This window comes from Mauremys mutica, chromosome 3, assembly GCF_020497125.1.
Source record: "Mauremys mutica isolate MM-2020 ecotype Southern chromosome 3, ASM2049712v1, whole genome shotgun sequence".
Classification (NCBI taxonomy): Eukaryota; Metazoa; Chordata; order Testudines; family Geoemydidae; genus Mauremys; species Mauremys mutica.
This window is the reverse complement of record NC_059074.1, coordinates 69439837-69457558: the sequence shown is the minus strand read 5'-3', so window position 1 is coordinate 69457558 and position 17722 is coordinate 69439837. Positions and strand designations below refer to the sequence as shown.

Here is a 17722-nt window from a genome sequence, read left to right as displayed (position 1 = left end):
TAACCTAGAGAATCTCTATCAATAGACTCTCCTCTAAGGGTATGTCTACACTACCAGATTAGTTCGATTTAACTTAATTCGAATTTGTGGAATCGACTTTACAAAGTCGAATTTGTGTGTCCACACTAAGGACACTAATTCGACTTTGTGAGTCCACACTAACGGGGCAAGCATCGACATTGGAAGCGGTGCACTGTGGGAAGCTATCCCACAGTCCCCGCTGCCCATTTGAATTCTGGGATTTCCCCACAATGCATGCTGGGGGGAAAAATGTGTCGAGGGTGGTCTTGTGTAACTGTCATCATTCAACGTGCTTTCAGACGTCTCAAGGGGAGATGGAGGAGCTTACTGACTCGCTCGGATCTCAGCGAAACCAATATCCCCATTGTTATTGCAGCTTGCTATGTGCTCCACAATCTCTGTGAGAGCAAGGGGGAGACCTTTATGGCGGGATGGGAGGTTGAGGCAAATCGCCTGGCTGCTGATTACGCTCAGCCAGACAGCCGTGCAATTAGAAGAGCCCAGCGGGAAGCGCTGTGCATCCGGGAGGCTTTGAAAGCTAGGTTCCTCAGGGAGCCTGTGACTGTTCAGTTTCTTTACAGAGAAGCTGAACCTGCCCCTGTTGACTTTCTTCTGCGGTTACATACCCCGTTCACCACGTTTCCCCCCTTCCAACACACATTTAAAAATAAAGTTAATAGAACATTGTTAATTAACAACGTTTTCTTTATTAATGAATTCATGTTAAAGGGTTGAAACAGGGACGCAGACTGTGGTGGGTAGGGTGTGCAGTGATGTTAACACCGCTTCTACACTCGAGGAATGATAGGCTCCTGCTCCTAGAGCGGTCTGCAGTGCCGGACTGGTTGTTTCAACGGAGCCTGCCATCCCTCCTTTTCGGGACACTGTGTGCGGGGGCTACATGACCTTGTGGCGGGGGAGGACGGTTACAGATTCCCCTGCAGCGTAGCTCTGTGGTCCGGGACAAGGACCGCTGCATAAGTTCTGTAACCGCCCTCCCATGCCACAAAGTCACATACCCCCCACCCACACAGAACATGGAAAACACCTCCCAGACCGACCAGAGTGCCTACTGACTGCACTGTGTGTGTGACCTGCTGTTGATCCTGCCCCCGTGTCTGTACCCTGGTAAAGGTGACTGTCCTATGCAATGAACAACCCCCTTCGCCCCCCCCCCCTTCACAGACAGTCTTCTGTAGAAAAACTTGACGGAAATAGTAATTAACAGCAAACTACTTTTAATAATCAACTACACAGTTAGGGGATGAAACTGGGATTGGGACTTCGGTGAGCCAGGAAGGGAAGGACTTCTCAACATTTAGGGAATGAGAGCCTTCTTGTATTTGTGCACTCTGCAGGGGTGCAGTGACAGTTTTCACGGCCCCTGTCGCCCCTCCTTCTTGTTACTTTGGGTGTGGGGGGTTTGGGACTTTGTGGCAGGGGAGGGTGGTTGCAGATACAGTGCAGGGGGGCTCTGTCCTCCTGCCTGCGGTCCTGCAGAACATCCACAGGGCTCCGGAGCGTGTCAAATTTTCCCTGGGCATTTCCTGTGTGGCTGGTCAGAACATCCAAGCTCAGACTGCTGTCCAGAGCATCAACAGAGTGGTGCACTGTGGGATAGCTCCTGGAGCTACTAAGGTCGATTTCCGTCCACACATAGGCTAATTCGACATAGCCATGTCGAATTTAGCGCTACTCCCCTCGTCGGGGAGGAATACAGAATTCGAACTAAAGAGCCCTCTAGGTCGAACTAATTAGCTTCCTGGTGTGGACGGGTGCACAGTTAAGTCGAATTAATGCTGCTAAATTCGACATAAACTCCTAGTGTAGACCAGGCCTAAGAGAAGTCTGTCCGATCCACATGCTCCTCTGCAGTAGTCGGCTTCCTCCCGCCCCCATCTCCTAGTTTAAAAACTGCTCTGCAACCTTTTTAATGTTAAGTGCCAGCAGTCTGGTTCCACTTTGGTTTAGATGGAGCCCATCTTTCCTGTATAGGCTCCCTCCATCCCAAAAGTTTCCCCAGTTCCTAATGAATCTAAACCCCTCCTCTCTATACCATCGTCTCATTCACACATTGAGACTCTGAAGCTCTACCTGGCCCTGCGCTTGGAACTGGGACCATTTCTGAGAATGCCACCATAGAGGTCCTGGATTTCAGTCTCTTCCCTAGCAGCCTAAATTTGGCCTCCAGGACGTCTCTCCTACCCTTCCCTATGTCATTTGTATCTACATGTACCACAACCACTGGCTCCTCCCCAGCACTACACATAAGTTTATCCAGATGCCTCGAGAGATCCGCAACCTTCGCACCAGGCAGGCAAGTCACCATACGGTTCTCCCGGTCATCACAAACCCAGCTATCTGTGTTTCTAATGATCGAATCTCCTATAACTAACACCTGCCTTTTCCTAGTGACTGGAGTTCCCTCCCTCAGAAAAGTAACCTCAGTGCGAGAAGATACCCTAATACCACCTGGAAGGAGGGTCCCAACTATGGGAAGGTTACCCTCTGCTCCCATTGACTGCTCTGCTTCCCTGGGCCTTTCATCCTCCTTAACAGTGCAGGGGCTGTCTGACCGGAGGTGGGACAATTCTACAGTGTCCTGGAAAGCCTCATCAACATACCTCTCTGCCTCCCTTAGCTCCTCCAGTTCCGCCACCCTGGCCTCCAAAGCCTGTACACAGTCTCTGAGGGCCAGGAGCTCCTTGCACCAAATGCACACATACATCACCTGCCCACAGGGCAGGTAATCATACATGCTGCACTCAGCCCAATAAACTGGATAGCCCCCTCTCTGCCGCTGGGCTTCTGCCTGCATTGTCTCCTGCAGCTACCTAGTTAATGAAAGAGTTTTGTTTAAAATCAAGAAGTTTTGAATGTAGTTTAGTTTACAGGTTTTAAAGAACAGCAAGTGAACCTTGCCCCCTTCCCAACTCCCTTGCAAAACTCCCTGTTAGCAGTCCCTGGTCGCAAAGCTCCCTGGTCGTTTGCACACTGCTTTATAAAGCCCTGGCCTTCTGGATAGTCAGTGGGTGGAGCTAAGGCTCAGCCAATTAACAGAGTCTTCTAGCTTTCAAACCTTACTTTGAGGCTCACAGCTTCCAACTGCCAGCCACGGCACACAGTCCTTCAAACAACCAAACAGACAGACAAACACAAGCTCAGCACACAGCAAGTAACCCCCAAACACACACACTACAGACAGCCACTTACCCCAAGGGTGCTGTATTTGCTCCTCCTTCACCTGGAGAACTCCCTTGCGAAACTCCCTGTTAGCAGCCCCTGTTCGCATTGCAAGAGCTGCTAATGTGGCCATGTCACTGTGCTTGCAGCTAACAGTGTAAACACACTTCAGGGCTTTCCCTGCTGCGCTCTCTGAGGGCTGGTTTAACTCCCAGCGCTCTACATCTGCAAGTGTAGCCATAGCCTTAGCGTTAGGATTGTAGCTGCTGGGGAGGGAGATGCATAATGTGCTGTGAAGAGAAGAACTGCAGTGCAGGCTGTCTGCTAAGGGACACTCATTAAAGCAGGATCCAAATTGGAAGAAGTGGAGCTGACATAGTTGCCTCAGTAGCTGCTGGAGTGGGGGAGGAACCCATAAAGCAACATCCTCGTGGGGGAGAGAGAAATATACTGCAAAACCGGATTTCAGTGAATATTGAGAGGCAGAGCGGACAGGCCATCAGAAGTCAGATGATTGGTGTAAAATCCCATATCTACCACTGTTTGAAAGACCTGGGGTAAGTTACTGACCCCTCTGTGCCCTAGTTTTCCCCTATGTAAATTGGGATGAGATTTACCCACTTTAGAAAGTGATGTATACAGGTAATGTGGTAGAACACTATGAATTACCAACTTAAAAGAATGAGCCTTTTCTTATGTTCACCTCTTGTGCTTGTGTTCCATGAATATGTGTGCTAGTCTTAGCAGGAAAAGAACTCTGACGTTGCATTTGGCAGTACTGATTAAGAGAATTTTAAATCTACACATACAACTATTAATGGCAGAAATGTTCATGAAATTAATCCATCAGGGAACAGGAAAAATCCCATGTGACATAACTGCCCCACCAAAAATAGCTCAGTAAACATTGGTTGCCAGTACTTGCAGAGAACTGTCTGATCAGGCCAGAGTTTTTAAAAAGTCACTTTGTAACAAGCAGAGGCTAAATCTGTCAAATTGTTTGTTGCAAGTTTCATTGTCTAGTTCCACCTCACTAACCTACCTTGTTCAGATCATCAGTGAGAGACTGAGTGAGGATAGGAATTATAACACTCTACCCCAACACACTAGTAGTTTGGGATTTTCACTTCACACTACAGTATTTCCCTTGGGCCAAATCCTGTAAACCAGGGGTGGCCAACCTGAGACTGAGAAGGAGCCAGAATTTACCAATGTACATTGCCAAAGAGCCACAGTAATATGTCAGCAGCCTCCCATCAGCTCCCCCCCACCCCCAGCTCCCAGCGCCTCCTGCCCACCAGTAGCCCTGCTGATCAGCACCTCCCCGTGCCTCCTGCCCGCCACAATCAACTGTTTTGCAGTGTACAGGAGGCTCTGGGATGGAGGGGGGAAGAGCAAGGGTGCAGCAGGCTCAGGGGAGGGGACAGGAGTCTTGGGGTAAGGGGTGGAGTAGGGGCAGGGCCTGGGGTTGAGCAGTGGAAAGTTGGCACCTGTAGCTCCAGCTCCAGAGTCAGCACCTATGCAAGGAGCCGCATATTAACTTCTGAAGAGCTGCATGCAGCTCTGGAGCCACAGGTTGGCCACCCCTGCTGTAATCCAAGTTACTGGACACTTAATCCAACATAGTGGATATGCTGCAAGTTGGAACACCTGGGTCTTATTCTTGGCTGTGCCACTGACTTTTTGCATGATGCTGCAAATAATTTAACTTCTCTGTAAGATGGAGGAAATAAGGGAAGACAACCCAGTGGGCATTTACCTTTGAAAAGTACTTAGTGCCTTTCTTCCACAGATCTCAAAGTGGGAAAATGTTATGAACCAGGTGTTAGTGGCCTACCAGTAGAGAACCTTTGCTTCAGAGATCCCACTGACCACCTTTGCGTAAATAGGTGCATTAAGTGCTCAACAGACGTTGCTTTGTGCTGTAAAAGCAGCTTCAAAAGAGAGGTCTGAGTCTCACTCCTAGAGCCACCAAAGAAAACTATGTGGCCCAGAAGAGTGTGAAGTTAACAGGGTTTCACAAGTTTCAAGCTTAGGAGCTGAGGGTGGGCAGTTAACAGGGATAACCTGCATTTTGCTGTACATCTGGGTCCCTGGAGAGAAATACTAGCAAGGGAGCTGCTTCTTTGGATAAGGTAGGAGGCGCCCAGTCCAAGAACTTGGAAAGAATTGTGTGTGGGCAGTTTTGATCCTACTGCTGTTCAGGGAAACAGAATATGTGTATATTGTACATACCCAGATTTAGTGCTGTCAATTTCTCATCCAAATGGAAACCCATTCTATAAGGCTCTGAATGTGGGTTACTACTTGGCCAATGGGACAATACTACCACTATTACAATGGGAATTTTGACAGTAATTCTCAAGGAAGAACTGGAGGATTTGAATGTCTCTACATTCAGTAGACAAATGCCATAGGAGAGACGGCCGAAGATTTTCACTGAAATAAGTTTCTTCAGTTTTTAAAAAACTTTGAAATTAGGATTTTTTGGGGGTGGGATAGGAAGGAAGGTTGGTTTAAAAAAAGAAAGAAAGAAAACACTTCTCATTTTGAAACTGTGGGGAAATGCCCACATTCTTTCCGTTCCACTTCCCCCCTCTCGAAAAAGGGGAAAATTGTTACTCATTATGTGTTACTTAATTTTTAAATTAAATTTATGCTGTGTTAACACTCAGTTACAAAGATGATTTAAAAAGTGGAAGATTCTCTCAAATGAACATTATCAACATTTAACATTAAAATGTTGATAGTAAGTAACTCTTACTTTGAGAGCAAGTGATACAAAATAAAACTGATTTTTGCGGTTGAAAATTTTTAAACAGTGAGGGAGGCTTGGTTGTTCTCCAGCTAGAAAAAGTTGGAAAACAGCATGAAAGTGGAGGGAGGGAAAGTAGATGTTTCCACTTTTTTTTTTAAACTTTCACCACAAGCACTCATTTCTGAGGGGAAATTCTTGAATGGAGATTTTTCCTGATAATTCTCTCAGAAAAGTTCTCATTTCCCACGCAGTTCTAATCAGATATAGTGTGCCATAAGAAACTCAAGCCAGTCCAGACTTGCTGTTTGCTATTTTCCAATGTTTTTTTGAAGCTAATGTAAAGACAGTATGTAACATACCCTATCTATTTTGATAATGTATTGCCTTGGTTAGCATGTAAGTACACTTACATAAACCGTACCTGCACTGGCAGAAACAAAAGGAGGGATTACCAAATGAAGCTGCTAAAGTAATGCATCGTTTTGTTGTTCATGAAGCCTGGATTTATGTGCTTAAAGGCCTGGTTGCTTGTTTTGTCCCACCAAGTATGCTAATTTAGAAGATCTTCTTTCAAAGCATGGTACTGCATAACCTGCAAAGAAGAATGAAATTGTCAAATGTTACGTACACCAGAGCATCTACATGTCAGGTTCCCCAGAATTCATTGTGTCTTTGACTCCAGGGAATCCCTGAAATGCTTAAGATTTGAAGAGAGCAGCTGGCTCAGCAGAGACAGCCACATCTGCTGAGCTACCACAGTGGGCTTGATAGGATATTAGCAAGGGTCAGAGAGCCTGCTCTGGTCAGAATAGATCTTTTCTGAGTTGGAGGGAAGGATACTGTACAAGTCTAAGTAGGAGTGGCTTTCTAATTCTGATCACTCTCCAAATAGACACTTAATTCTAAACTCCTGGCTGAAAGAACAATATTAAATATGTCATGTCTGCCTGGAAGCGACACCCACCATGAAGGCTTTGAGAGCTTGGTTCTAATACACTTCTCTTAACACCTCCAGATGGCACTGCAGGGTAGCCATGCTTTGATTTAGTAACAATATTATCTATAGTGATAGACAAGTAATAGCTTAGCAGCCTTAAAGGTAACAAATTCTGTAAGGATGCATTACGCTAAAAATGGGTTGACTTTATTTTTCTCTACGCAATGTCAGGGTCAAACTCCACAGGAGGCTAATGTTAAGCAAAGACCAACCCTCTTTTGAGGGCTTAAGGGAAAACAAAGCAAATTAGTATAGTCTCAGGTTACATCCCCTTCCTGACATACAGGATGTCAGACTATATGATCCGGTGGTCCCGTCTGACCTTAAATCCTATGACTCTAATAAAGCTTTAAACATAAAAAATCTAACCAATATCTCCAGAGTTCTGATGCCAGGGTCTTAGAAACCCAAGGACTCTGAGCCCTGGTCTACACACAGCCCTGGGGTCGAACTAGGGTACGCGAATTCAGCTACGTGAATAACGTAGCTGAATTTGAACTACCCTAGTTCGAATGACTTACCCGTCCAGACACCGCGGAAGCGAACTCCGCGGCTCCAAGGTCGACTCCGCCAACTCCTCCTGCCGCGGTGGAGTACCGGAGTCGACCGCGGCGCTTCCGGAGTTCGAACTATCGCGTCTAGATCAGACGCGATAGTTCGAACTCCGAGAAGTCGAACTCGCCGTGTCGACCCGCGCGGTAAGTATAAACGTACCCTGAGAGAAGCTTAATTCTTTTTAAGGGGAAGGAGCATAACTAGGCGCATCTTCACCTAATGAAAATTTGGTCTGACATAATTCCAAAATCTTCTTGGTCACCATCTGTCTCAGTCAGGCCTTCGCCAGAAGCACCACTGAGATGCGGAGTGGTAACTTTAGGGCCCATGCAGGGAATACCAGAGGACCTGCACACACCATGTGGTCTGTTTAGAAGATCACATATCTGAAGTACCACACGGAGCACTTTCTGTCCATGTTAAGTTCAAGAAACACCTTAGGATCTTGGCAAGTGGACAGAAAGAGAACATTGTGTGACTAAACATCCACCCAGGCTTGCCAGATCTATTCACTCATGTTCAGAGGATGTTAAATTATAGATTTGGGCTGGTGAAGAACTGAAGGATCCTGGAAGTGGTAGAAGAACCTGGAGGCTTTTAGGCACACAGGCTCAAATTCAGAGATGAGTCTAAGGGCTTGTCTACACACAAACTGCACCAGTTTAAGTCAGGGCTGGTCTATACACAGAGATGTACCTGTAAATTACTGGTTCAAAAAACAGAATACAAGATTGCTCACACAGAAATACTAAATAATTTTAACATTACATCACTAGCTAAACCAGTGCAACTTCTAGGTTTAGTCCAAGCCCAAATTACTGTACTCCATAATTTACTCCAGCCTAGCAATGTCCACTGATTGAGCAACCCTCGTGGCCGGGGGTCACATTACCAGCACCCAGCCTCTATTATCCCCCTCTTGTTGGCCCCTTAAGCACTCCAGACAGTCTCTGTTGTGGATTACAGCACCCCTTGCTGTGGCTGGTTCAACATCAAAGTTCACACAAACCTCAGAGTCCTCAGTCACAAAAGGAGCCAAACAATCCAATGAGCCCCCAACATAAAGTCCAAAATCTTGTTCAAAAATAGCTCAAAAAAACCCTCATTCAAACGTAGCTCTGGTTTTTCAGCCACACCCAGAGCTCTGTCTCTGTCACTCTGCTCCACACGAAGCAGCTAGCCCCAGCCATCTGGCTGGAGCTTAGCCCTCTAGCCATACTTCCAGACTGTGTCTCAACTGGACACATGCCTGCAGCTGCCTGCTATCTTTGAGAGCACCTGAGTCCCCTCAGGTGAGACTCATCTTGTAATCAGGGCTAGCTTAGCCCCAGGCTCACTAGCTCATGGGCTACCATCCTGTTACCCAGCCCCGTCAGTGTGTACCCAACATGTCCAGCTGGAAATCCTGTTGACTCATACCAGCCTATCAAGGTGTAACTTACACCACTTTACACATCAATTCTTATGTTGGCCCACTGAGTGTAATGGAGTCTAACAAAGTAACTCACACACTGTGGTCTGTACGACAAGAGTGTTTCAGGCAAATCACCCAATGCAAAAGTTACATTAGGCCATCTGAGTCTTTAGTTTCCTCCTTTTTGTGACTTCTGGCACCTCAAAATGTAAATTACAGCCTAAGTCTCCCTTAGGCTCAGACTCCCCTAACACATTTACCAACATGTAACTTACATCACTTGATACATCACTTATGAATTTGGCCCAAAAACTATCAGGCCTCTAAAGGGAAGTGAGGAAATTCTTCAGAAGCTTGGAAATAGAAAAAAGTAGTGTTGTAACCTGGTATGGCTGCCAGGACAAAGGCTTTGGATTTGGGACTGCCAGCTTGTGAAGACATGGGGAGCAAAGGAGGGTGAAAGAGGAGAGAAAGGCATAAATGTAGACAGGGTTGGCGAAACGGAGAAGAGCTTGTGCTTGCTATGGAAGAACAGCAGGAACCAATGCAGAGATTCAAGGAGACAGAGCAGCAAGAAAAGACGATTTTTTTTAAAATGTCAGGCTTTGGGAGTAGGAGAGTATTTCCATTATCATCCACTAATGTGATATGTATTAATCTTGGGCCAAGTCCTGAAAACTTTTACTCAGACAGGATGTCTGCATCTGAGCCTGCTCAACGTGGTACATAATGTGGGACAGAGACCCAAAATGAGGAATACGAAAAGCATATTCATGCAGGTAATGTAACATACTGTGGGATTAATTCCTTTGGTGTAACTATCTTTCTGTAACCTTGGTTCTTTATTTCTAATGTAAATAATTTTCAACAATAACAGTGAGCAGGAAATTATGTGGAATTTGGGGACTAAAATGGATGGTGGCCCTCAAAATAAGGTATACTTGAGTAATCTGAGTTCCACTGACATCAGTGGGAATGTTTCATGTGTATTTACAAGATCAGACCCTTAAGTAACAACCAGAAAGCAGGTTGGGCTTTATAGGGATTGGGGTTTCTTCTAAACACAAATATCATTGTCATACATACCTGCTGTTTCATCTATGTACCTTACAGAGTAGCACAACAAAAATGGGACATTTTAGATATAAAAATGTCATCCTTGTAAGGAGCATGCCACTATGAGCTGAGAGGATGTGTAACTAAAATTCGCTGCTAGGTAGTTTGCAGAGTTTCTGAACTAGGTGCAAATGAAATGCAATTCTCATTTGTCAGGAGTGGCTGAACAAGTTTACCCTAGTAGGTTGCAGTATTTTTATAATTCACTTTAAGCTGCCTGCATTCTTCCAAGACTGATTTTTTATCTGAATAAAACTGAATGTCTGCTGTATGTCCTGCCACCCTCTTTTGAATACCTAGTACTGAATGCTTTGGCGATTGCACAGAAATCTCTTATTTCTCCTCCGTTAGGTGTTTTCCTGTACAGGATGACAAAATCCATCCCAGTACTGTGGCATCCAAAGGTGCAGCAAGAGAGAAAGCTGGGTAGAGGACAAAGACCCATTACACCAAATTAAGACTAACTCTGCCATCCTCTCCCAAGAAAAATTCAGGGGTTTAAATAAGTTACCCTGAAATCATATAACCTCTGAGTACTGCATTATTCATAGACAATCACTGGCCAGGATCAATAACCTCCTTATAGCCAAAGGCTGACCATGCTTCTAATTAAAGCAGAAAGGACCATACTGCCCTATAGTAAACATAGGTCCAGAAATTATTATAGATTTCTTCTTGCAGAGCCAATGAAACCAAGTAAATTATTACAAAGGACAGTCTTGGACCCTGTGTAAAGAATGTGATCTATCCTGTCTCAACCCTCTGTCAAGCAACCTTGAAGCAATACTGACAGCAGGGCCGGCTCTAGGTTTTTTGCCACCCCAAGCAAAAAAAAATGTGGCTGCCCCCACCCCAGCCCTGGGTTCCCCCCCACAACCCCTGCTGCCCAGCCCTGGGCACCCCCCCACCTGCACCCCCTGCCGCCCCAGCTCTAGGCCTCCCCCAACCAGCACCCCCCTGCCATCCCAGCCCTAAGCTCTCCCCCCACCCGCACCCCCTGCGACCCCAGCCCTGGGCTCTCCCCCACGCACACACCCCATGCCACCCCAGCTCTGGGCTCTCCCCCTCACCCGCATCCCCTGCTACCCCAGCCCTGGGCTCTCCCCTTCCCCCCGACCAGTGCCCCCCACCCACACACCCCCTGCCGCCCCAGCCTTGGGTTCTGCCCCCTCCACCCGCACCCCCTGCCACCTCAGCCCTGGGCTCTCCCCCACCCCCACCTGCACCCTCCTTCTGCCCCAGCCCTGGGTCACTGGTAACTTGCTCCCAGGGCGGGTCATTCAGCAGGAATTTTGGATGTGCACAGAACACAGACAGGATTGGTTCCCATATGGTTACAGAACTGCAGTAAAGTGGAACAATTTTCAGCTTGTGTGATTGGAGGATATCTGGATGCAGATTATAAGACTGTCCTCCATAAATGAGGAAAAGTTGAGGTGCCTTTATTATTCTTTTGTTCCGCTCTTTGTTTCTATGGGGAATTTGCCAATGCAATATCACAGTCTTCCTTTTAAACAAATAAAACTAAAAAGCAATGGCTGTTGAAAAGAGCAATTCCAGTCCTAAAAGCCACTGGGAAGCATTTCTTGCTCAATTTTATCCTACTTTTTCTACAGCAAATTACAGTGGATCAGTATCTTTGATTTGGGAGAAATGAAGTAACAGCTGCCCAAATTGAGCTTGAGCACTCCTGAATTTTGAGGTGTTCAAACCTGGAAGGCAGGTGCTAGATTCCCTTTCTGAATATTAGCTAAATCTGGAAAGGAAAAGTCAATTTCTGCATCCATGGCTCAGAAGTGGAAATCCTCCTAAGTGCCTGGTACTGTATCTAAAGCTGCCCAGGTCCAGAGCCTCCTCTCCCTTACTTTTCATTTTAAATTCTAGTGGGATCCACGTACCTCCCTTGCACTGTCCATTTAGTCCACCCAATTCCTTCTTTGGGGGCTGCAAGGTGAGGTCACACCAGTATCCCTAATCCAGTCTGCGGATGTCTTCTGAAGGGGATATCGGGGCCAAAGCCTTCTACTCCTTGGGCACACTTGTTCCCCATTCACAGTGCTGCCCTTCTCTAGCAATGAGCTCTCCATTCACAGCAAGCTGCAGCATGAGGTTTCAGCTACCATACTCCCTCCCCATCCCTTTCCTGTTGATAGCGGCCAAGAGAATTCTGGGAAATGTAGTTCTTTCCCTGCTCCAGGGCTGGCTTTATAGGCAGGGAGCCAACCAAGGAACTACAGCTCCCAGGGCCCCCTGTTGGTTCTCAGCTCCCAGGCTGGATCCCTGCCAACTGCCGCCCCTGCAAATGGGCTGCCCCAAGCAGCTGCTTGCTTTGCTGGTGCCTAGAGCTGCCCCTGACTTACAGTAGTTTAGGAGTACTCTGCAGGTCCTCATCTCCTACGGCTATGTTGGCACTCAAGAGGCGACCAGAAGGATGGATTAAAAAAAATGCAGGTGGAAACATTTACACGCTTTGTAAAGGTGGGCAAAGCAAGGACACATAGGTGCTGTAGTTCCCACCTACTCCTTGCCACTACCGCCTCCAACACCACCTTTTTTCCTGGCATTACTCAAAGGTTAGATTTATAATGTGACAAGCTTTTTGTGATATTCTGAATGTTTAAATTCTTCCTTGTCTCTGTCCTTTTCTTACAGTCAACCACAAAGACAGAGACGGGAAACACATGGAGAAACACACAAGCAAGGCAGGTATGCTACTAAAAACATATCGTCCCGGTAGCCATTACATCTTGCTAGCTCTTTATATTATTGGCTGTCAGCAGCAAAATCACAATGCCTTCCTCCCCATCTGAAAGGGTCAGATTTAAGAAAAAAATCCCAGGTAGCAAATGAACATGGGAACTCCAATGGTAAGTTCTGGTTTGATGCTCAGAGTGGTGAGGTGTTAGTCTGTTCTCTCTGCTTCTAGGGCAGGTAATGCATCGGTCAGGAGGTGGTGGTATCCTCCTTTGTGCCTAACCCACTGAAGATGAGTCTGTTACAGCCTCCATCTACAGAATCATAGAATCATAGAAGATTAGGGTTGGAAGAGACCTCAGGAGGTCATCTAGTCCAACCCCCTGCTCAAAGCAGGACCAACACCAACTAAATCATCCCAGCCAAGGCTTTGTCAAGCTGGGCCTTAAAAACCTCTAAGGATGGAGATTTCACCACCTCCCTAGCTAACCCATTCCAGTGCTTCACCACCCTCCTAGTGAAATAGTGTTTCCTAATATCCAACCTAGACCTCCCCTATTGCAACTTGAGACTATTGCTCCTTGTTCTGTCATCTGCCACCACTGAGAACAGTTGAACTTCATCCTTTTTGGAATCCCCATTCAGGTAGTTGAAGGCAGCTATCAAATCCCCCCTCACTCTTCTCTTCTGCAGACTAAACAAGCCAAGTTCCCTCAGCCTCTCCTCGTAAGCCATGTGCCCCAGCCCCCTGATCATTTTTGTTGCCTTCCTCTGGACTTTCTCCAATTTGTTCACATCCTTTCTGTAGTGGGGGGCCCAAAACTGGACGCAGTACTCCACATGTGGCCTCACCAGTGCCGAATAATCACTTCCCTCGATCTGCTGGCAATGCTCCTACTAATGCAGCCCAATATTCCGTTAGCCTTCTTGGCAACAAGGCACACTGCTGACTCATATACAGCTTCTCATCCACTGTAATCCCCAGGTCCTTTTCTGCAGAACTGCTGCTTAGCCAGTCAGTCCCCATCCTGTAGCAGTGCATGGGATTCTTTCATCCTAAGCGCAGGACTCTGCACTTGTCCTTGTTGAACCTCATTAGATTTCTTTTGGCCCAATCCTCCAATTTGTCTAGGTCACTCTGGATCCTATCCCTACCATCCAGTGTATCTACCTCTCCCCTCATCTTAGTGTCATCTGCAAACTTGTTGAGGGTGCAATCCATCCCATCATCCACGTCATTAATAAAGATGTTGAACAAAACCGGCCCTAGGACTGACCCCTGGGGTACTCACTTGATACCGGCTGCCAACTAGACATCAAGCAGTTGATCACTACCCGTTTAACCCCACAATCTAGCCAGCTTTCTATCCACCTTATAGTCCATTCATCCAGTCCATACTTTTTTAACTTGCTGGCAAGAATACTGTGGGAGATCATATCAAAAGCTCTGCTAAAGTCAAGATATATCACGTCCACTGCTTTCCCAATATCCACAGAACCAGTTATCTCATCATAGAAGGCAATCAGGTTGGTCAGGCATAACTTGCCCTTGGTGAATCCATGCTGACTGTTCCCAATCACCTTCCTCTCCTCCAAGTGCTTCAGAATGGTTTCCTCGAGGACCTGCTCCATGATTTTTCCAGGGACTGGAATGCATCTTTCTGTATCTGAGCCACAGAGGATGTGAGCCTATTACATCCTCCCATTACAGAGCCTGGCTCTCTAGCTTAAGCTAGAGAGACCTGTGCTTTTTGCTCAAGAGGTCTCCTGTTCAATCCTGGACATGTGGCTGCTTATGTGTCATGTGCCATCTTGGCAAGCACACTAGGGATTGACTAGGGACCTCCAGAGCTGAATGCATTAATCTCTACAGCTCAAGCTAAAGAGCCAGCTTCTGTAATGGGAGGATGTAATAAGCTCACATCCTCTGTGACCCAGGTACAGAAAGATGCATAACAATCACCATCAGTGTGTTACAAACACATCTATCCATCTCACCCTTAACTGAGATGCTGGGGAAATTCCACACCCTCTACTCACCCTAGCAGCTGGGGGGTTCCCATCCCTTCTAGTAACAGATTAGTATCTACAGAAGACGACTTCTGATAGAAGGATCTTTAATCCAGCAGACAAAGGCATCAAAAAGGTCCTATGGCAGGAAGCTGAAGCTAGACAAATTAAAAACGACCTTGTATTTCCATTTGGAACAGTGAGGGTAGTGAGCCATTGGAACAACTTATCTAGGCCTGCAGTGGATTCTCCCCCACTGAACATCTTTAAATCAATCAGTAATGTATTTCTAAAATATGTAGTTGAACTGGAGCACCTGTTATGCAGAAATTAGTCAGTAAAATCTATGGCCTGTATTATGCAGGAGATGGATGATCATAAAATCCTTTCTGACCTTAAAGTCAATGAATATAAAAGATGTCCAACCGTCCCTTATGTCTAGCTAGGAATCCCACTCCTCGAGCCCCAGGGGAGTCTGTAGCAGTCCAGATGCCAGTACACTCTTTGAGTTCTGCCTCGTGCTGACTTTTCTGTCCCTTATGGAAAGCTTCTCTCCTTGATCAGGACCATTACAAATATATGACTGAGATCAGTGACATGTACAGATTCAGTAGGTGGCACTAGCTTTTTATAATGGCTGCGGTATAGCCCTAGCTAATCAGGAAAAGGGAGCATTGTCAAGAGAACAGGGGAGAAGCTGTACCTTGAACAGAACCACATGAATCCCAGAGGAGGACAGTGAGTTCGGGAAACAAATTGTCTTCCAAGGCGTCTTTTAGAAATCCAGTGCACTCACCCCCCCCCCAGCCCCCCACACACATACTAGCATTCTCCTCTGGGGAGAATATATACTGTGCTCTCTGGTGCTGCAGTATATGTGCACAGAATATATGTGGCTGAAAAATACAGTGTCTGTGTGTCAGTTATAATCTTCCACATCAGCCTAACCTATACAGAGCCCACAGCAGCAGTCTCTGTAACAGAAGTACTGTGCAATGTCAGTCCTAGCCACTAATGCAGCAGTTGGCAAACTTGGCATCAGGAAATGTCACTCATTTCCCTCTCTTCAGTTCTGTCCTTCTGATCATTAAGGCAGTCTCCTTAGCATGGGTATTAAGCAGAGCCAGATTTAGATATCCACAAAACTCAGGGCTGCTCAGTGGAGGCCAGTACATCAGAAAGTGAGGAGGGAAAACTGAGTCTCGGTGCCTTACTCTGCATCAGTTCATTGCAGCGTAGATAGAGGAGGCTGTTCCTCCACCAAATCAGAACAAGGTAGGGGTTCTACCTTGCTTACCCTGAGGAGTGTCTGCTGTAGATTTTGGGGACCATTTTCCTCTTCCAGTGCTCCAAAAGGGAAGAAGAAAGCAGCAAATCACATTGGATTAGTCAAAATGTTTGTCAACATTTTTTCAATGGAAAGTCATTTTGAATGAACCTAAAATTCTCACAAACTATTGCTTTGTTTGAAGGTTTGATATTTTGATTAAAAAAATTGAAAACATTTGTTCTGTTTTTGTTTTGATGTTTCAGCTAGAAAATGTTTTTGTTTCTGTTTCAAAAATCCAAACAGGTTGGGGTTTGATATTTGGGATTGAGGGGGGTTATCCCCCTTTCTCTTTCTATTGTATTTTTCCCTTGCCCCAAAGGAAACGTGAGATCCCAGCAGGAGATGGGATAGTTCAAAGTACAAAGCATATCCATCATTAGCTTTCTAAAATAGCTGTGGATCCTCTGTGTGACGATTTAGTGGGTGCCTAGATAAGTGATCACAACTTAATTACATTTGTTATGTGCAATATAGTGCAGACAAGTAATATGTAAAGCCACTTGGCACTCTAAAAGGCACAATTTACCAAGGCTGAAACAATTATGAGCAAAATTGATGGGAGGAAACATTTAAACAAAAAGGTGTGAGTGAAAATTGGAAGTTAAGAGAACTTCTCCAGATGCCCACAGCCTACAATTCAACAATCATAAAAGAAGGCTTCCACAGTTAAGACATCCTGATTAAGCAGAAATGAAATAATATATAATATACATCAAATCAACTTCAAATCGTTTATTGATGATATTACAACTTTGCTTGACAAAGGTACCTGTATTGACATCATAGACTTATAGAAGGCATTTTTACTTAGTTCCATGTGACTTTCTGATTTAAAATCTAGCACAATTCAAGAAGCAATGTAGTCCATATTAAATAGTTTAAAAAGTGGTTAATTAATAGATCTCAAAAGTTCATTGTAAATGGGGAATTAATATCCCATGGACATGTTCCCAGTTCTGCAGGAATTTGTTCTCAGCCCTGCGCTATTCAATATCTCTTATCACTGATCTAAAACAAAACATAAAATCATAGCTCAAAAGTGTGTGGATGACACAAATTGGCATAGTGGTAGATGAATAGAGCTTAGTGACATTTTTTAACAAACTTTTCCAGGGAAAAATGCAGATTTGGCAGCACTAAAACATTTTTGCAAATTTGTGCTGATTTTTGTCAAATTGTTTTGTTTGGGGAAAAAAAACCTTCAAAAATTCCCCAAAAATCAAAACATTGGGTTTTTTTCTATTCCAAGCAACTTTGTTTCTAAATGTCCTTTCACTTCATTTGAAGAATGCTTAAAATGGAAATGTGTTGTTCTGGGGTCAAAATATTGTCATTCAACCTGAAACAATTGTTTTTTCAATTGTCAACCAACACAAAAACTGTTGTTGAGCCAGTCCTATAAATGACAGGTCAGGTCTACAGAATGTTCTGGATTGTATGGTAAACTGGATGTACTTGAACATGTGTTTAATATAATTAAATACAAGTCTATACATCTATGAACAAAGAATGTAGATTATACAGGCTGGGGGACAGTAACACAGAAAAGGATGTAGGGATCATGGTGAATAACCGACTGAAGATGAGTTTGGGGCTAAGAGAACAAGTCCATGCAATCCTTCCATGTATAAGCAGAGGAATATT

At 45.4% G+C, this 17722-nt stretch overlaps 1 protein-coding gene across 3 annotated transcripts in view; it reads left to right on the top strand.

Moving 5' to 3' along the window:
* The window catches only part of LOC123367571 (gamma-aminobutyric acid receptor subunit rho-1), an 86428-nt gene that overhangs the window by 20568 nt on the left and 48138 nt on the right, over window positions 1–17722 (top strand). The window contains exons 1-2 of one of the 3 annotated variants that reach the window (XM_045011894.1): window positions 3579–3761; window positions 12697–12750. The exons of 1 other annotated variant lie outside the window; for it this stretch is intronic. In XM_045011894.1, coding sequence (XP_044867829.1) covers window positions 3715–3761; window positions 12697–12750 — 101 coding nt within the window. In that variant the 5' untranslated portion in view covers window positions 3579–3714. Of the gene's footprint in view, window positions 1–3578; window positions 3762–12696; window positions 12751–17722 lie in introns of those variants that run through there. One more of the 3 variants, XM_045011892.1, reaches the window with a different exon arrangement.